Source organism: Trachurus japonicus, chromosome 12, assembly GCF_045865225.1.
Source record: "Trachurus japonicus isolate A0001 chromosome 12, Traja_1.0".
Taxonomy (NCBI): Eukaryota; Metazoa; Chordata; class Actinopteri; order Carangiformes; family Carangidae; genus Trachurus; species Trachurus japonicus.
The window spans coordinates 11777486-11798390 of NC_140918.1; the positions used below are offsets into that span (position 1 = coordinate 11777486).

Sequence of the window (20905 nt, forward strand, 5' to 3'; positions counted from 1 at the left end):
AGAACAATCCAGTAGGCAGAGAGAGAGTGGAGTGGACGACCCAAACACGCACGGTTAGCAGCAGCAGACAACTATCAAACCACGGCGGCCTGACAGTGATTTAAATGGACTAAAAAAAAAGAACTAAAAAAAAAAAACTACCAACCTCCACCGAGAAACAATGTGACCAAGAGGGAAGGACACAGCTTGCTGGGGACTGTCACAAACACATGACAGCCAACTTTGGCTGTTGTGAGAGGCGCAGCACCATGGCATCTCAGCCAAGGTAGGAAGACGACAGACACACACGCACACATATACACACACGCACACACACGTACACACACATACACTAGCCGAGGCTAGCTGCTGCTGCTCCTGCTAGCAGCTGGGGCGCTAGCTGCTCCAACAACACTCCCCGACCGACTGATGGTAATTAGTCCGATACGGTGAGCCCGCACACCGGGGTGCGCTTGACAGCGTGTCGGCGTAAAGTTTGAGTTTAAAAACTCATGCGTAAAGTGTGAGAAGGTTTGTAACGTAATGTAGCCAGGGTGTGGTGGTGGTAGTTTTTCTGTGGTTAATGTAAAACTGACTGGCAGCAGGGCTTTAGCTCGATAAGCACTTCGAGGAAGAGGTGGAATCAGCTGGAAAAGAGCAGCCTGGTGTGATTTTTTTTTTTTTAACCAGCTGCTCTCTGTTGTTTACACCAGGCTAGTTTAAGTTTATATATATATATATATAAATATAGTTTAAGTTTATATAAATATAATATAAGATATATATGTATGTATAATGTTCTTTTAGTTATGTTGCAAACGCAGATCCATTCACGATTCATATTTTTTGTGTGCCAAACCTCGTCTGTCGTGTTTGACTAACTTGGATTTAGTTGGGCAGTGGCACTCAGTCGGTGGTTAAAAGTGTCTGTATCAGTTTCATTTAACCCTCTCACACTGTCAAACCACACCCCCTAAATATAATAATTATAATGATAAGACATGACATGCAGCCACACATGACCCACTGTGTAACATTAACACTTGAGATATAGCCTAACAATTGAAGTGTGTTTTCACAGGGACAGCGTTGTGTTTGCCTGTCAGCTTACAGACATAATTGTGCACATATAAGTCTTATCTACGAATATTATTAGGGCTGCAACTAGTGACTGACAGATTAGGTCGTTATTTTATCTATAAAACTTGTGATGAATACCTGTTATAATTTTACTACAGCCCATGATGATGCATTCATGATGTGTTTTTTTTGTCATCAAACAGACCAAAAATCAAAAATAGTACGTTTGCAATCAGATACATCAAATCCTCACATTTAAATTTAATCAACAATCTTCATTTGCTTGATTAATCATTTGCAAAAATAATAGCAGATTGGTTGTCTGCAGACCGATTAATCATCTACCCATTGATTTAGATTGCTGGCTGAACAGGTAGACACTAGGCAGAGCACGTTTTTAAATGGCTGCTGTGTTTTTCTTTTGCTCTTTAGGTGTGTGTGTGTGTGTGTGTGGGGGGGGGGGTATAGCAATAGTTTATAAAGGCAAGTATCAATCTTTTATGAGGTAAATTGCAAATAGGACTGCAATTTAGGACTTTACAAGAATAATAATCTAAGTGTGGTCAAAACACAGTTCACCAAACCAAATCAGGTTTTCCTTTTAAGTTAGGAGATAATTTGCAGGTGGAAAAAAAGGAATGTATCACAATAAGATAATACGAATACGATACTTGGTTTGGATATCACAAAATGCTTAAAATCACAATAATATCAGGTTGTGATTTAAGAATCGTATTGTACCTTATCGTTGTGCCTCTGGTGATTCCCAGCCCAATTGCTCATGCATTTCACTTCATATTGTGATAGATTTGAAAAGTGAAATTCAGACATGATTATATTTTCTCCTGTTCTAATTTATAGCCACTCTGTGACCTGCATTGTCTGTATAAAGTCATACTGACTTGTGACCTGCATTGTCCAACAATGATCATGATTCAGTTTCTCTGACAGCGAAACTTCCTTTCAGAGATTGTCCAAAATTCATGCAAGGGGAGCATCAAAACAAAGTACTCACTTGGTAGTGAGGGAAGACGTTGAAAGGACTAATTAAAGGTATAATGTCTAACTTTTCAAGCCAGCAAAGATGGTAAAAGAAAGCTGAATATCCTCAAGTCCATTTCCACAACTTTGGTGGAGAGGGCAAAAGTTCATCTGCGATTTTATAAATAGAAAGCACCTTCTTAACCCTGAAATACTCTGGCTGTCTCAGTGTGCATCTGTCTGGAGCAGGCAAGGTCAAATATCATGATATGTCCTGCCATATTCCTCACGATGTTGGAAAATCTAAAGTAATTCTTGGTCCATTGTAGATACATATGTTGCATATAAAACTTTGAACTACCGACAATTCAATAATGTAATTGAATCCTATTTAAAAAAACAAAACAAAAAATCGTTATATGTTATCAAAAACCACGAGTACAAATGTCAGAATCAAAATCTTAATTAAGGCGTATCATCTTTTAAATCAGAAAATGGTATCAAATGGTCTTAATTGACTGGAGTCATATATCCTATCCTGTTCTGATATGGGTGTGCCGGTACCTCTTTGTCTCTTCAGATGCTGTGGTTGCCCCATCGTACTGCTTTGAATGCCTCTGTGTAACGAACGACTTGTTTTTCTAAATGTCAAGCTTCCTTGAATAAGCACTTTACATTTTCACTGACTGAAATCTTCTGTTTGATTTACACCTTTGTCAAAAGATTCAACAATACTTTGCATCTCAGAGGTTTGGAGTTTCTATTTCATATCTGTTTGGGTTTGGCTTTTTCAGTCAGTGTAGCTTTGTGGGTTGTTCTGTTATATGGACAGGTCTTCAGTTTACTTTTTTATTCCACAGTTCATCAGTTTCTGATGTTTTGTCTCCTGCAGTCAGTAAACTGGCGAGCTCAGAGCTCTGACCATAGTTGAAGGTATCTCTCTCTACTGTACGTCTAAAAAATCATACAAAGCATTTATGTTTTTGTTGGTGTTGTGCTCAAAATGGGTCTTGCAAGATATAAAAAAGTTTAACATTTAATTTCTTTCAGTGTCTTAAATGTTAAGATTAGTTAGCAAGGGAGCTCAATAAATTCACGATTCAAAAATAATCATATCCATTTCTTTACCTTCACTGGTTTTTCTGGCCATGTAAAGGTTTAAAAATACAATTGCATTTCATTTGTTTATTGAAATCTTCAATTTTGATTGAATGTTGCAGAAATCGTCACCAAATGGCTCAAAAACAGTTGACGGTAGCAGATGTCACTCATCATTAAGTCATCAAAGTTTTTTACCATATGAAAATGTGAGCGCTCGCTTCATGTTGCAGACTCTGAAATAACTCAACTCCTCACATCATTCAGGTTAATACTGATGTATGATGGGCTGTGGCAGTACATGCTGTCCTAGCAGTCTGTCCACTCTCTCTGCTACATTAATGAGTGAGTGCTCATCTGTTTGGCTTTGGTCCCAAATCTGTGTTGCTCAACTTGTTGCTATGGCAGCATCCCATTGGGGCTGCTGTCAGTGAGGATGATCAACACTTTGGGTTTTGGGAGGATAAAAAAAAAAAAAATTCAAACATAGATGATTAATGAGTTTATTTTAGTTTATTTGAAGTATTAAACAGGGCCTGAGCCCATTGGGGCCAGCTGTTGTTCCACAATATAATTTACTAGAGCAAACAAATTAGTTTTGCCACTGGCACCGTATCAGGACTAGTAGTTGTAATTATCCATTTGGTGACTGTATGGGTTGCGTGTCATCTTTAGGGACTGGGGAGAACAGATGTGAATGTTGTGGTGAATCCTCATGGCATCTGTGAGTCTAATTACACTTGTCTGTACATATGATTGGCACCGCCTTCTCCCATCAGACACTGCTGCTCTGCCCCTCGGGTAGACAACGCTGTGATAAAGAAGACATAAAAGTGCACTCTCTAAATTCTCTGGTGTCTTTGGAAAAACACATTTTGTTATTCATTTTTATGGATGTTAAATAAGTGTAAAAAAGATTTAAACACAATCTCAGAGTCGTCAGTCTTGACATGGTTTTGGGGATTTCCATTTTAGGGAACTTACTGTATGTGACATTTAGCTGGTGTTTCAGTGAAAACGATGCGCTCATAAATGCAATGTCATTTAAGAGCTTTCTTTCTCTGTCCTGATTACAACAGTGTACACAGTGAAGAAAGGAACCGTCTTCGCCTCCAAGCCTGGGAACAGAGGAACCAAGAAACCAGTCAAGCCAAAGAACTCAACCCCGAGAATGTGCCTCTCTTCGGGGAACCGTACAAGGTAAAGGTGCCGCCCTTACAGTCTCCTTGATGCAGATCACAATACATTATGTATTAGCTAGAAATTGCACCGGCCCTTCGCTGCCTTCTCTTTTTAGTATCAGCCAAGTGCAACCTTTTTCAGGACAATCAACTGTTCATAAAAAAGACAGATTATATGATATAAAAAAGTGCAGAGGTGATGGCAGGCCTGTTTTCCATCTTTGAGTAATGTCCACACTTCTAAGGCTGCAGATGGATCCTGCAACCTCCGTAAAGGGAAGGAAAAGACTTGTGGTAAAAAAAAAACAGAAAAAAAGATTCAGATGATTTTATCAATGTTGTTTTTTTTTTATCAATTCCAGTTATTCCAGTTATTTTATTATGACGATCTAACCAGTACAATTTATCAACATGGTGGTCCTCATCCATGCCCAGTTGAAATTACATCATTGTTTGTAGATAACACCCAGTTCTTTGCTTTGAAGTGGATGAAATAGATTCTTTTGATATGCATCTGTTAAGACAGCCTGGATTATGATCTGTGTGTTGCTTATAGATCATGTTCAGTCAGTCCGGGAAACAGAGACTGCTCAATGCTCTAGTGTTTTGTGCTTTTTAAAAACAAATGTACTGTGTCGTCACTGCCAGTGTTATTTGTTTTCTTATGACCAAGAGTTAATTTTGTTCAGGTTTCGTACCCTGTTGTTTTATCATTTTTTAATATTTACCTCTTCTTTTTGTAGACAAACAAAGGGGATGAGCTTTCCAATCGAATCCAGAGGATGCTGGGCAGTTACGAAGATGTGAATAATCCCTATCCCCTAACCACCGAGCCTTTACCCATTCCTAGTTACGTCAGCTTCTCGCAGTCAGATCAGGGTCCGCAAAACACCGATAAATCAACCAAAGCTCCATTCCACAACCAGGTCCATTACTGTTCAACCCAAAACCAGAAATGCCCCCCTCAGCCCACCAGGACGACGTCGGCTGCCTCCTCTCCCACCCAACACGGACATTCATCATCCACTTTCTCAAAGTCTTCCTTGAACCCCAGTCAGAGTAGTAGCCAGCCACCGGGACACCCAGCACATCCGCAGAAGAAGAGTGAGGCCTTTTCAGATCTCAGGGAGCTCGTCAGCCTTTCCCAGGAAATGTCTGCTCCGTCTCCTGACGCTAAGCCGCTACCCTTCCTACATTCCAGCAACCACGACATCACTGACACGGACACTAAGGACGCCTTCGACAGACATCGGCCTCAGGAGTCCTCGGATCGCCCCTCGGAGTCTTCCTCCAGCGCCACGGACGTTCCTGCGCTTAACATCAAACAGTCGCCCAAAGATCTGCCGTGTCTGCCTCAGGCCACCAAGGCGAGCGCGCTCCCCTCCCAGACCTTCCCTCCCCTCCTGCCGTCGAAGCAGCCCAGCGTCGTCATGACCCAGAAGCCGACGGCCTACGTGCGGCCCATGGACGGTCAGGACCAGGTGGTCAGTGAGTCACCTGAGCTGAAGCCTTCACCAGAGCCATATGTACCACTACCAGAGTTAATCAGCAAGTCTAACCCGGGCAAAATGAAGATACTGCCAGAATTGGAGGTGGGCGCCGTATATCGTATTATGTACAATGTAATCTAAAGTGAAAGATAACAGTAGTAGTAATTGAGCAGTAATGAAAAAGGATTTTAAAGGACTTAGAGATCAGTATCTCTTATATCTATGTAGTTGGTTAGCTTAGCTGCATGGAAAGTCTGGAAACAGCAAAACAGATTACATGGTGAGCTTCAGAGGTGCTGCTAGGTGGATTTCATTAACTCTGGATAGAGCCACCATAACCGTTTCCACCTGTCTCCAGTCTGTATGCTAAGCTATGCAACTGCTGACTGGCTACTACTTCTTGTTCGGTTAACAGACATAAGAGTTGTTTGATTGTCTAGCAAGAAAGTGAATAAATGTATTTCCAAAAATACTGAAATGCTCCGTCAATGAAATAGTTAGGGGGTTGTAGTGAGAACGAGAGCTCCCTTCTGAGATAGCTAAGGCCAGTAAAATGCAAAATTGCAGAGTGAGTAAGGTTGTGGTTGCTTGTTCATTTGCATAATTACAAGAGTCACTGTGATTTTTGTGAATTAGATTTTCCTCATATTTGTAGAAGAGAAGAAAATGATTCATGAGTGGTTAGAGCGTAGAAGTCACTTATTCAGTAACACAGATATCGTAACGTACTGATTGTGATGTATCAGGTGTTACTGAACCTCATGTGTGACGCTTCCAGTGTCTGTGGTGCAGACGATAGGACAAGGGAAGACACGCTGATAATTTCTCAGCGCTCTTCTCTCTCTCTCTCTGTCCCTCTCTCTCTCCCTGTAAGAGGATTGTGTGTCTGCTGATCTCAGGATGTTCTCTTTAAAACCTCTTCATAGTTTTGATGTTTCTGCTTGACTGTTCAGGCGTTTCAAAAGGCCCTTGGACTGTCTTTGTTTTGGAGAATTTGGCTGAACTCCAGTTCAACTCTATTCATCTGTTCTCTGTCACACACACACAAACACACACACACACACACACACACACTCGCACACAGACACAACCCTTGCACCTGCAGCTCTCCACACCTCCCCCTCACCCTCCAGCAGCAGCAGCAGCAGCAGCAGCAGCAGCACTAGCACTAAATGTGCTGCTGTTTTCACTGCAGGGACTAATCCAGTGCACGATAGCTGGGCACTGCCTCGTTCCTCCATTTCTCATCAAACCACATCTGTAATGGGTCGTACATTAGCAATTCAGTTTTTAAGTTTTGCAGATTGTACACTTTAGATTCACTGTTAATACCAATTACATTTATAGTTCCTGCAAATATATTATAATCCATCATGCATTCCTGGTGTCGTACTCAGGTGCGTCGCATGGTGTATGTGGCAAGCAGCATGTGGTTTATGTTTTCATATGTGACCTCAGCTGCCTCTGATACCTTCACCCCTGGGCTCAGCAGAACAATAAATGAGCTTTGTCACCAACTTACATAACTGCTCTGGGGGCCCATTCACTCTGACCTTATCTCAAACACTGTCCATTCAGAAGGAAAAACTGAAAGAGAGGTCTGAAAACAAACTGAAATGCAGGCTGTTGACTCATTCACACACAGTATTTATCTGATGTTGGCGTCGGCCTATGTTGCTGCCTGATACGGGGCGTTGCGTCACTCGTTTGTTTGAGTCTGTAGTGAGCAGAGATTTAGTATAGGACTGCAATATATTATTGACAGATAATGTTTTATCCACTTTATTTTATTATGTGGGTCTGTTCTCTATCTTCTGCTCTGGACAGAGACTGTTTCAGCACTTTTAGGTCGTTGACGCGAAGATTAAAGTGCTTCTTTTGATATTTTTTGATAAACAAGTTGTCACAACATCCTACATTGATTTGAGATTTTACTGTACTTACACATTTTTAGTTGGTTGGTTTTAAGATAAATGGCAGCTCTTGCAATACAACTGGCAGTGCCATTTACCAGGGGTAGATAAGGCAGTAAGGGAAGTGGGGGTGTTAGTTGGCATTGCACAACACCAGGGTGAAAGCAAAAATTTTGAAAGTTTGTTTAAGTTTTTGTGTTTGGGTATGTTTAGTCTTCATTTTATAATTTGTATAAAGATTTTAACTGTGATTTCAGAAACTCATAATTATTCCTTTCCTTTCTCCAGACAAGGACAAATGAAGCTCAGTGTGTTGAGGACATCTTGAGGGTAAGTCCAGCTGTTTTTTATTTTATAACTTATCTATATTCATAGTCGTACATTCATTCAAACAAACATTAAACTCTAAACTTCACATCATGGATGCACACAAAAAAAGAAAAGACTAAAAAAGAACCAAACGAAAGATAAAACTATTTAAAATAGTGCGCATTTAATACATTTTATGAAAAGCAATGCAAACACAAATAACTATAAAGCTGCACGGATACAAATGGAAGAGGAAGAAGGAAGGCGGTAAATGCAAATATTAAGTCAAGTTTCTTCAGATCCCAAAGTGATCAGATTTTGTTTGCAATAAAGTGGGATCTGAATGAATAAGATGGTTTAAAATAAATGCAAAATTCTACTAAACATATGCACATAGAGTTAAGTTTACCAGCTGCTTACAGTACTGTTCACCCTGGATTCAACAAAGTGCATAATGACACTGAATCTGATTCACGTTGCCAAAGGTTAGATGTCAGTCTGGTTGTGGCATTTTCTTTTCTTTGAAGGCTTTGTGCTATTCTCCTCTTTTCCTCGTGCCGTTTCCATCCAGAGGATTAACAGCGCAGGTGGTGTTTGCTTTTTGCACAAATATTTGCTTATGAAACATGACATTTTGTTTGGAGATGCTAGAACCAGTTTGGCGAGTACCAAGTGTCATGCAATGTTCCCAGCTTCCGATGTCCCTGCATTCACCCATTCACCCATTGTGTTTGTTATTTAAACTGTTTGGTTGGTCCAATTTGATTTTTTTTTTTTTTTTTTGAAAGATGGGTAAAGACATGGTTCAGTGGTAGAGATTTTTAGTCAGGTTTCCCAACGTTGTTCAACATAGTATATCTCACTCATTTTATCTTTTCCTCTTCTCAGGAGATGACCCAACCATGGCCCCCTCTTCTGACAGCTATACGCACACCTTGCACAGACGAACCCTCCAAGTCCCCATTCTCAGCCAAGGTAAGAGAAGAGGTTGAAATATAACTTAATGTTTTGCTCATGACCCACATGCAAGTATGAGGAGACCTTGCGGTTGCATTAATCCTCTCTGCATCATTAGATTACTGGTTGAAGGACAGGAAACAACATGTCCGTTCTTAATCTTAAAAGCAAAACATTATTTTCCAAAAGTATAACCTCTTTAGCTGGAAAAAACAACAACAACAAAGCATGTTTTTGAGCTGTGATGGAGGAAAACTCTGATGGTTGCCTGTACTGTAGACGTCGGTGCCAGAACCACGGTGCAGCTGTGCAGTGGCCTTCTCCATTACCAGATAATATACTGAGCACATTCATGCTCTCCCAAAGATGAGCCCTGTCCACCTGTGTCACCCTCAGGTCAACTTATCAGCTGCGCAACAAATAGACACAAGTCTATAGCTGAACTCTGATTACATTTGCTTTTTTTCTTGCCTTCTGCACATTAATTTTTTTTCTAAACCTCATTGCTGCCAAAGCAGGTTGCAAGGTTATAAAACTGTAACTAAAAGGAATTTATTTTTTGTCTTCACAGGAAGCGGAGCATGTCTCTTCATGTCCGGGACAAAGTGAGTAAATGCAAAGCAGGGATAGACTCTTGTTATGTCAGCGGTAGCAGGCAGATTGATCTGTCATCATGAAATATGAATGTACAACCTGTAGATAAACTCTGAAGGGCTCATCAACAACAACACTGAAAGTCATTTTGACCTGAATATCACCTTCTGTTTTCTCCCCCTCGCTTCAACTTTTAAATATATGTGGAATTAAAGCAGCACCTCTCGTCCTCGCCTCTAGCCCACTGTATTTTTCTTCTTCAAAACCTACGTTTCTATGGCAACAACCCATGTCTCTTATTCTGCGAACTGACCACAAAATGCCGGAGGAGAGAGGCAACCCTACAATTTTATCTCAAATTAACCTCAACCAAGGGGAAAAGAGACTGGGGCCTGTAGGAGAGAGAAGTGCATTTTCCTCCCATGTTATCTCGCTTATCCACTGACCAGTTGTTAGTTTCACTATTGCCATGTTATGATTAATGGCAGTTTAATTAGTCTTGTTTAGAGCTTCAACCACGGTTGTTTACGAGGCGGTAGATTATAAAACGCCCTTTGAGCAGCTGCAGTGAGTCAGTATCTGAGAGTGATGACAGGATGGCTGGTTAGCATGCAAACTAATAAGTGAAAACAAAAAGGGTTGCTCTCTACCTCTGGAGATAGCTCTTGGCACGTTTGATGCTGACCTCACGTTGTCTCTTTCAGACTGATAAGTGAACAGCTGTTAATGTTAATGTTGGCTCTGTAGCGGCAGAAACACTTACAAATGGCTCCTTAAGTGCTACTTGCATTACAAGTTCTGTTAGTAGTTTGAACACCCGCCAGAAAATAAGTTCACATGTGGATGATGTATTTTAGCAACGTAAACTAACAGTTCACACTCACAAACCAGAATAATGGTGCATAATGTGGAAAATGTCATGTTTTGTTGAATAATCGGACACCAAATGTGAAAGCACGAGAGACTTTCTTTAAAAGCCAAACTCAGGTCAGTCTGTGCAGTATTACACAAGTACATTCAATACATATCAAGATACCGTCCGCGCTGCTGTTTGAACAGAAAGGTTTGTAGCTGTCCAATCTAATGCATGACAAAAAAAAAATAGTGTTACATTGTTAGATTGCACAAGGCGACCTGTTTTTGTGCAACAGTTGAGGAATTTAGTCCTTTGGTCCTGAGAAATGTAAACAAGCCATTTCAGCAGCAGGTTACTGTGACTTTACTGACCTGTACAGACGGAGTAGCACAGATGAAACCTCATCAAGACATTAGTAATTTAGGACTGGACAGCGGCAGTTGTATAATCTTTACATTTGGAGATTTCTTTTTAACAGCAGTGATACAGTAGCTATGCTATTAAAATAGACTGAGGTGGATTACTAGTAGTAAAATTACAGCACGCCATGACCCTTCTAGAAACGGTCGCATTAGTTTGCATATGAGTCAGTTAGGTAGTTTAAAATGTTATGTAGTTTTAAAAAAAATGAGATCAGCTACAGAGCGACATGAACTTATCTTGTTTGTTTCTTTTTATCTTTCCAGAAAGCTACAACTCCTCTCCTCCTCATCCTCATCCCCATCCTCATCCTCCTACAGATCCATCCCAGCTCAACCAGCAGAGCTCCTCATCGTAAGTGACTTGGTTCCTCTGAGAGACTTGTTTTTTTTTTTCGTCTTTGTTTTTCAAAACACGACAGAGGATGTGCAACTTTAGAAAAAGAAGAAGAAAGTTTATTTAAAGGTGCTTTACAGAGCAAAGTGCAATGGCCAAGATTCAAATGACACATTGACAGACATAAATCAACCAGCAATAAAAAACGGTTACAATTACAAGAAATTAATAAAATGAATAAAACGCCAGTGTAAACAGGTTCGTTTTTAGCTGTTTTTTAAATGATAAAACTTTACATTGAGTTGAAGAGCTCCTGAGTTCCTGAGTTTGAGATAGACTATTGCATCCTTGTAGCTGTAATGCAGTTTAATCAAGCTGGCTTCATCAGGGCCACGGCTATAACAGTGCTGCTATAGATTACAGAGGCTGCTTTCAACCAGCCATCCACAATCACCTGATCATGCAGTTCCTCTGAATTAAACTAGTTCACATGTCATTATAGCATCCTGTGTTTGTGTGTGTATGTATGCTATAGTTCATTTGAAGCAGTACATTCCAGCGGGGTAGAGTCGGCCAGCTCCAGCGACTCAGAGAGCAGCTCGAGGTCGGAGTCGGACAGTGAAAGCACCACGGAGGAGCCACCTGAAGCTGCAGTGAACAGCTCAGTTAAAACTGAGGTAATTTGTCCCCTTTTTGCATTTATACACCGAGTAACGTGGAGTCATGAACACAAATTTGTTTGAATGATGATGTCTATATGTCTTCTCACAGCCTGAAACTCCAGCCGTCAGCCATGGTGGCCATGACTGGCAGCTGGGGAACTGGATCAGGTCCAACCAACAGAACTCAAGCACTGAAACTCAATGCGGTACTCATGTCGCCAGGAGCCCCACTCACAAACAGCCCCTCCCCACTCAGAGCTCCAGGCACTTCAGTGTAGAGGTGGTCGCCCCCGGCAGGGAGTCCAAGCCTCAGCTTTTGTCTCGCCAAAAAGAGCTCGGAGACAACGTCGCCAAACCCCAGCAGCGCAGAGAAACCCATCAGGACAACTGTTACCAGCAGAGTAGCCAGAAACCGGCTAAACTGTCGTGCAACACGCACTCATCGAAACCAGCAAAGAAAAGTTGCCCAGATCACGCTGAGGCAGCTGTTAGTGTTAAGTGTGAGGAAGTTGTAGCCACACGAGACAAAGACCCGTGTTTCACAGACAGACCCAAGGTCAAGACGAAAACTAGACACTGCAAGAAAAGCAAGGACGGCAGTGACACTAAACAAGATGCTAAAAGGACTTCTAAACACACATCTCTGGACAAGAGGAAGGCTGGATCGAAGCCTGAGGTCGCACAGGTCGTGTATGGTCAGTGTCCAACTTGTGGTGCGAGGTGTCCCAACCCTTGCTCCTGCCCCACCCAGAGTCCGGCTCAGCCTGACCGGTCGTCTCCGGCCGCCCCACCAGTAAAAATCAGCTTTAGCAAACCCCAGGCAGAGAGCGCCAAGAAGTCTCACAAAACAAGCCACAAGCACTCGGAGAAGACTCGGCATTCAGCCAAGGGTTCTGGGGACCTCCCCAGGCCTCCTACATCCCTCCTGGTGAAGATCGATCTGAGTCTGCTCACGCGAGTCCCCCAGACGTCCAGCAGCCACCAGGAGACGGCCAGCAATACAAAGAGATCAGTGGTGGTTATCGAGCAAAACAAAGGAGGCAACGACGCATCTACTCCACAGAAACACAGAAAAACCAGCAAAAAGAGCATACCTCCGAATGTGAGAAACCTGCCAGCACACCTTTACATTGTCATAGAGAGGTCCTATATATGTTATAACTTATAATATGTGATTTGTTGTCTTCTAGGAGGAGGTAGAGAATAAAAGTGTCCCGAGGAAGAGACAGAGGCTGGAAAACAAGAATACCTCGTCGGCTCACGTTTCGATCAAACTGGAGTAGGTTCCCTAAATCCCATAACTTGTTGTAACCAGGGTTAACGTCGGCCTTATTAAAATGAAATGTCCTTTTTTGTTGCGTCTATGTGTGAGTCGTCTCAGTCAGATCTTATCGTTCTTGCCCACAGAAGTTCCAGCAATCCAGCAGAGGAGCGGGAGAGAAAGAAGGCCAAGAAAAATCCTCCATCGTCTTTGCAGCCGCCTGTGACGCCCAAAGAGTCAAAGGTACAAAAACGCTGCAATGAGGAGACCCAGGAGACCCAGGAGTCCAGCAAGGAGGCAGCCAAGAGCAAAGAGTCCAGCAAGCACAAGAAGAGGAGTGTAAAACACACAGCGGCCCCACAGTCTGAAAAGGTAACTATCAGCAGCTCCAATGTGAATATTAAATTAATGCGTAGATTCATTTAGTAATTAGTTCTTGTCCTCACATCTGTATCTGCAGTCTGAGCAGGAGCCTCCAAAGAGCAGCATCGCCGTCCCATCATCCTCACAGACCAACAAGGAGGTTTCCATCACCAGGCCCCTGCTCAGGGTTGACAACAGGTATGAGTAGACCAGCTTGAACTCGTCTATAATGGAGCTTTTGTGCTAAATTAATTTGTTTATTTCTCTGCATGTTCCTTAAAACCTGTTGGACGTAGCTTGGTTTTCTCTGCAAACAGCAAGACTTCCTCTTTTTCCAGCTTTATCCTCAAAAACAGAAACAGTTGTGAGATCCTGATCCCTGAGCACAGATTTGTTTAAAAAACAGAGTTGGTTTTAGCCGCGTAACCAAAACATTTGGCGATACTTGGTGCCACTTAAAAAGCAGAAACTCCTAATAACTCTACAGCAAAAACAAAAGCCAGAGTAAAAGATAAAGCAGCTTTCACTGTACCACATAATGTGCCTTACACTTATAATTTGAAACCATGTTTTCATAATGAAGTGCTTAATGGATATGAGCCCAGTACTCCAGTTTTCAGCCCCTGACTCTTATCTCTTTGGGAGTAACTAACACTAAATTGCGATAGTGTTTGGACTGAAGGCAGCATTGCTATTATACACAGTTGTTTGTTTTGTTGCCAGAAATTTAACTACAGAGTCGGTTTGCAGTTTTTATTTTGGTGGGAAAATCCTGAACTTAAACTCCTGCGAGTGAAATGTAATTTGTGGGGAGTGGGAAGGCAATAAAAACTGCAGTGAGGTCGGATGGTGACATTTTAAAAGTTGAAGTGTTCTGGTTGAGTTTATTTTTCAGTTGCATCCAGAGACATCAGATGAGCTCATGTTCTTGGAGATTATTGAAGGATCTGCTGATCTTGAATTTGAAAGTGACTGATCTATACTGATTTATTTATTTTAAATTTAGAACAGCATGCTTATTTACAGCAGTTTAAATAGAGTTATGGATGGTTTGTTGTATGTTTCTTCTTTCACCTGCAGGAAGTATCCAGTGAAGCATTACATAAAGGAGGCCAAAAGACTGAAGCACAAAGCGGATGCAGAGGTAACTTTCTCTTTTTGTTTGTCTTGCATTCATATTCTAACAAACAGTGCCGTCTAAACAGCACATTGAGTAAATACTAAGCAGACTGCAATTGTCTGTTGCTCTTTCTCTGCAGTCGGATAAACTCAGTAAGGCTTTCAACTACCTGGATGCAGCCATGTACTTTGTTGAGAGCGGCATAGCTATGGAAAAAGATCCCCAGATTTCAATGTCTTCCTACACTATGTTTGCAGAGACAGTGGAGCTGCTCAAGTAAGAACCCACTCTCATCATACATGATCTGTAATCAGCAGTTAGCAAAACCATTTTTCTCCTATATCCAAGTTAAATTTCAGGCATTAACCTGAAGGTTTTTGCTCCAGTACTGACTTTGATTCATGCATGAGTTTTTAATGTTGCATTTTCCACTCAACACAGGTTTGTGCTGAAACTTAAAAACTCAGTGGACCCCTCTGCTCCACCCTCAGAAAAGGACTTTTTAGCTTTATGGTAAGATGTCGACGGTGCTCTCTCTGGTGTTTCTCCACACACCAGAACACTATTATAGGATTTGTTTTTTGTTTTTATCCATCAATTTTTGGCTCTTTAGTAAACAGATTTTTGAAATGTTGCTGAAACATTATAAACAGCAGTTGTAAATATCTCTCTCTGTGTGTAGCAGTTATTTAGATGGGCAGTATAAAGAATTAATTTGATTGTCCATTACTGATCCTGGCAATCCAATCCATTCATGATGAGTCCAACACATTAAATCATCGCCTTTAATAAACATTTACTTTGTAATTACTGCTTTAATTGAATAACTGGGTTGTGTGTCTAATGTATTTACATTAAATCATTGGAGAGCTGGATATTTGTTTTGTTGGCTCACGCTCCACATGAACACAATCTATCTGCACAAGTAGTGGTGTAATGAATAACATTACTAACAAAATATTATTATTACTTGGTGAGTCACAAATGCAGCTAACAAAAACACTGTTCATTAGTCTGAATCGTTGAATAACATTAATTAATTGTGTGTCTCAGTTTGAAGTGCCAGTCCCTCCTGCAGATGGCCATGTTTCGCCACAAACACAAAACTGCTCTCAAGTATTCAAAGACCCTCACTGATCACTTCAATGTGAGTATAAAGTATAAGTATTTGCCAATTGAAAAAACTGTTAATTAAGTTTATATATAATAATATTTTGTTTTTCCTCTCAGAGCTCTGCTCAGGCAACACATGAACCACCACCCTCTGTCTGCACATCAAGGTGAGTCGTGTACTGTCCACGTTCCTTTCACTGTCCAAGATTTAGATTTAGTTTTTACTAAATGCAAAGTCAACATCTGACCAAACCCTTCTCTGTCCTCCTCTCTCTTCCCTCTCCTTCAGAGTTGCCGACACCCCGTCCCCGATGCCCGACATGCCGTCTCCAGCCAACACGTCCACCAGCTCAGGTCCTGGCTCCAACCACAGCAGCGGCAGCGGGCCGGTCGCGGGCCCCGTCGGCGGCACCGTGGCCGTTCCTCAGGCCATCGAACAAGTGGCATTCACCTACGTCAACATCACCACGTTATTCCTGAGCGCTCACGACATCTGGGAGCAGGCGGAGGCGTTGGCACACAAAGGCAGCGGTGAGAGTGGAGACACGTAGGACACGGACATGTGTTGACCAAACTTTATTTTTTAAACCGAAGCTGGGCGGGGCAGCGCAGTCTCCGCCCACCCTCCAGAGGTGCATTGCTAATGAGCTGCTGGTTTTAAAATAACCAAAAAGGGGGGACTTTAAACTGTATTGAAGCTCCATTGAAGATCAATTAATAATGTCACAAATACACTTGACTGGGTTATATCTGTTAACCCAATCAGTGTATAAAACTCATTTCACATATAATAACTCAATTTATAATATATAAATATTTAATATTTGTGGCTTTTTAAAAAAGAAACAAAATAAAAAATTTTAAAGGGACAACGAGGAGTTTTGGAGTTTTCACACTACATTTCCCATGAGCCTCCGCACGCATGGTGAATTTCTTGGACCAGTGCAAGACGGACGAAAGCGAGAACATTTGCCAAGAATGTTTTCATTCATCAAGAACGAGGGTAACGTAGATTCATCCACATTAATATGAAACTTTTTTATAACCAAATACAAACTCCTCGTTGTCCCTTTAAAGCAGAAGTAAGCGATCCGGTTGTTTTGGCTAACTTCCTGTCAGCCGATGGAGTTAGCAGTCCCCGCCCTCGTCCCTACGTCACCACATTCACGCGCATCCCTTGGCTGCACACACAGAGAGGACCGCCCCTTTATGCCGTTCTCTCTCCTCATTGGATAAAGGTTGTAGGATACAAGGAAAGTTTTCTCCTCGGCTTACAGCAGAGCAGAGTGACTGACAGACCCGTGTTTCAGACCAAACACTCTATATAAGTGATTGCTGTCGGAAGATATAACTATTGAAGACTTATATTAACATAAATATTCCGCTTACTTCTGCTTTAAGTTATAAAATGATAAATACATAAAAGAAAAACTCAGTTTCATGTTTTTCAGATTTAATCAAAACACATCCACTGACACTTGACTGGAGTAGCTCAAATGAAAGCTAGCTCATGTTCCTGTGCAGTTTTTATAGGTACAGCTTCATATCTGACATTGATCCTTCCAGAGAGCGGTCTAAAGACACTGATCAATATCGTATTAAGCCACAGGGAGAAGCCGTATCTAATATTTATGTCGGACTAATGTTTTTAATGTGTTTCAGGGATGCTGACGGAGCTGGACGCGCTCATGGGTCCACTGAGCCTCACGTCCACCATGAGCTCCATGGTGCGTTACACGAGACAGGGCGTCCACTGGCTGCGGCTGGACGGCCAGAAGGTGAAGTGACCAGCGACCAGCACCGGACGGACGCCTGCAAAACAAAACAATCGTGCTGCTGCTTCTTCTCCTCCTCCCTGCCTTTACTACTTCACCGCAGCGTGAAACCAACCTGAACTGTCCCTCAGGCCTGTGTCTTCTTCCTCTTCATCTTCTTGTTCTTTTTTTTTTAATGTCACATGGACATCTTCTTCAGCAGACGACACACAGATGTCATCTCATGTTTGTTTTTACTGAGGTTATAGTTGGAATTTCCGCAACAAGAAAATCCATTGATCATTGCACTTGTTATTTATACCCTCCTCTTCACTTTGGTGTCTCTCTCCCCCTCCTCCTCCTCCTCCTCTTCTCTCTCTTTCTCTCTCTGTCTAGCACTTTAAAAAGAAAACACATGGACTCCACTTGCAAGCTGCACGTTTCATTTCTTAGAAGGTTTAACATTTTCTGGTCGCCATGGAGTTATTTGCAAATCAGGGCTTTAATAGTGACCTTAATTGAAATAGGATGGTAACGTAATCAGATACAACCAAAAGTGCCATTGGGTGGTGGTGGTGGTGGTTGGTGGTTGGTGCGAACACCAACACAGATCTTATTTATTATTCTTATTATCACTACGTTGTTACCGTACATTTCCATACATCTGATCAGGCAGCAATCGGTTCACAGCACGTGAATGATACGACCTGAAAAAAGCACTTAAAGCATTCTTCAAAACTATCTGTTTTTCTCTTAAAAGGAGATTTAAGTTTCCCTGTTTCAGTCTGAAAAGATTTCTTTTTGTTTTGGATTCAGGGATGCTTTGGTTTGTTTTAAAGACAGCATTTCTTTTCCCCACAAAATTTAGCATCAGGGTGACACACGAGAAGAATGTAACAATGGTCTCATGGTCTGATCTCGACGGTGTGGGGAGTTAAGAGATGAAAGTCAAATATGGACAAAGTATTGTAGCCGGAAAAACAATAATGAAATAATGAAGCATCAGATTGCAACATCAAAGCAGCATCAAGGTTATTTATTTTTTTAAGCTCATTTTTGTGTTCAATTATGAATAATGAAAAACAAAAAAAAAATGTGTTACTGTGTTCTTCCAAGACAAAATACATATTGTATGTAGCTGGAATCACTCATAGATCATTCAGATAAAGATAAATCAGGTAATTCTCACAGCAAATTCCACAGATTTTTCCTTTTTCTTTCTTTTTTTTTTTTTTTTAAAATAAGGGCATTTAAAGAACCATTGTTTTTGGACTTGACCTTTCTGCTCCTGGAAGAAGTTAGTTTGCCTCTTGACTGTTGTTCGTTTGTGTCAGAGTGACCGATGGTTGGAAACTTCTGGGGCGTGACAGAACAGCGACTCGGGGTTTCTTGCTTGAAAAGGTTTTGTAGTGGTTAGATGGTCGACGGCTGCAGCTCAGGGTCACAGCCTTTAATCTGGCTGGTGGTGACTGACGCTGACTAGTTTCTGTCCAGAGCTGAACACACAGCAAACAAGCTGAGAGCAGTCATCTTGGTGTAAAAGTGAATCCCAATGTTCAACCAAAGATATTATGCAACTTTAACTGTCTTAGTTCAACAAACCAAGGAGCGAATCCTGTGAAGTTAGAAAAATATTATCACCAAAATTCTGTTTTGTGTTTCTGCAACTTGCCGAGATACGACCGAGGGGCGCAACATTAGAGGAAACTTCGTGCAAATTTTTTGAAATACACACCAGACCTGCCTCACTTTGACTTCCAAAAAATTTTAAATTGGTGTCAGCTGAATTGTAAGATTCATTTTCACCCATAAATAGGACTGTGGATTCACCCCCCCATCACAGTTCACATTATAATTACCTTAGGACGGCTTCTGTTTGCACACAGAAGGAACAATGTGAGACCAGACACCACTAAACCTCGAAGTACAAACAGAAATTGGGTTTTTAAGATCAAATCTGTGTCATGTGTCTTTTTTTAAAGAACAAAAACAAAAGAGCAACTAATTTTACATCCTGACTTTCTGTATGTACTGTGAAGGATTTAGCGGTTCACAATCATGAGTTTGAGTTATCCTTTGAGTCCTGTTGCGGACGACCGCAATCATGAAACTAAAAACTACAGTGATGTTTCCTTTCTTTGTTTTCACAACAGTGAGCTGCTTTTCCTCCACGATTTTCACGTTTTGGTTGAGTTGCAAATGTTTCCCTAAATCTGTGGGAGTAGAAGAAAAGGCCAACTGTAGCTTACTAACAAAAAAAAAAAGAGTATTGTAGTTGATTTCAGTGCACTGTTGTACATCAGACCGGCAGGACTGTGCTCGTCTTTCCTTGTGTTCCTTATTTTTGAATCTAAGCAATAAAGCTTGAGTTTTGTCGGCTTAAAAATTTCAGTGAGTTGTTGACGCAGTTGTCGCAGGTTCTTATCGATGCACTGTGGGGAAACAAAACTAATCAGTATGACTTAGCGATCGGAGAAAAGAAACATTGGTTTAGATATTAGCGCCTCTTTGGAAACGAGTGCCATTGAATTGTGAGATTTTTTTCGCTTGTTAATTCAGTTGGTGTGTCCGTGCTATTTCACGCTAAAAGGGCTGAACAAAAAGGACCACAAAGTGTTCCTCGATTTATTTTCTCATATTAATGATAAAAGTGATATTTTTTAGGTGAGGAGTTTAACCGGTGCCATGGAAATTGGGGGATTATTTTTACGTACAGATCGTCAGCAGGCTGCTATTGTATTGATCTTATCCACGGATGTCTACACTGCACACAAAGTGAAAACACTAAATTTGGCATTTGACACTAGATAAAACTCTGATTTTTCATCTGTTGTTGTTGTTTTTTTCTTTCTTTTTTTACTCTTGGGGGGATGTTATTGGGTCTCGTCTTTCCAACCTGTGGCTTTATTTTCATTATCATCGGGTGTTGGTGCTTCGTTTATGAATTACTCTCAAACAAGTTTACACATCTTGTCCGATTAATTACTTATAGGAAAAATGTTCAGAAAAGGTTTTTGAAGGATGCTTTTTTTTCCTTTTTGTGAACTATGTAAAGAATTTGTGTTGCAGTGTACACAGATGAATAAACACTGGAAATGAATTCATTTGTCATTTACTCATTGACTTTGTCATTTATTCCTCAATGAAAAGAAGAATTGCATTGCAGAGAATTACAGTCTGGACATGTTTCACAGTCATTGCTGCAAATATTACAAAAAGAAACATCTAATGTAAGTGCAGCACATGGAAATGAAGTTTTCTTTTTTGATGCACAATTGTGATTGGTGTTTTACACTATATACAACTGCTTTTAATTAATTACCGATTTGTTTTTAAGCAAAAATACTGTACAAAACTTGAACCTTGTGGTTTATGTGTCTGATTCTCCTCCAAAGTTGGGGTTGTTGAATGCAGGCTGCAACAGAGGAATGACACAAC

General features: G+C 41.1%; 2 protein-coding genes across 3 annotated transcripts in view; one reads left to right on the forward strand and one right to left on the reverse strand.

The window, feature by feature from the left end:
• aff1 (AF4/FMR2 family, member 1) lies at nucleotides 1-20567 on the forward strand. 2 transcript variants are annotated; one of them, XM_085793163.1, is made up of 19 exons: nucleotides 1-265; nucleotides 4218-4338; nucleotides 5063-5911; nucleotides 8011-8052; nucleotides 8920-9006; nucleotides 9560-9593; nucleotides 11125-11212; nucleotides 11730-11871; nucleotides 11966-12958; nucleotides 13047-13135; nucleotides 13264-13489; nucleotides 13578-13678; nucleotides 14561-14624; nucleotides 14740-14876; nucleotides 15042-15113; nucleotides 15654-15747; nucleotides 15831-15880; nucleotides 16003-16244; nucleotides 17376-20567. In XM_085793163.1, the coding sequence occupies exons 1-19, from the start codon at nucleotides 210-212 to the stop codon at nucleotides 17498-17500; spliced, it is 3612 nt and encodes a 1203-aa protein (XP_085649289.1). In that variant the 5' UTR covers nucleotides 1-209; the 3' UTR covers nucleotides 17501-20567. The 2 variants fall into 2 exon arrangements, with proteins under 2 accessions (XP_085649289.1, XP_085649288.1); XM_085793162.1 differs by having other exon boundaries at nucleotides 24-265; nucleotides 13587-13678.
• The window catches only part of LOC146977182 (uncharacterized), a 21346-nt gene continuing 21003 nt past the window's right edge, over nucleotides 20563-20905 (reverse strand). Inside the window, exon 50 of the mRNA XM_085793161.1 lies at nucleotides 20563-20882. Coding sequence (XP_085649287.1) covers nucleotides 20838-20882 — 45 coding nt within the window. The 3' untranslated portion in view covers nucleotides 20563-20837. The remainder of the gene's footprint in view (nucleotides 20883-20905) is intronic.

What these genes read in the sequence shown, in the direction of transcription:
- aff1 (XM_085793163.1), top strand. Translation starts at nt 210, where the DNA reads ATGACAGCCAACTTTGGCTGTTGTGAGAGGCGCAGCACCATGGCATCT. An exon ending in AACCAGCAGAGCTCCTCATC is followed by an intron (nt 11,213 to 11,729) that starts GTAAGTGACTTG and finishes TGTATGCTATAG; the next exon opens with TTCATTTGAAGCAGTACATT. An exon ending in AAGGACTTTTTAGCTTTATG is followed by an intron (nt 15,114 to 15,653) that starts GTAAGATGTCGA and finishes TGTGTGTCTCAG; the next exon opens with TTTGAAGTGCCAGTCCCTCC.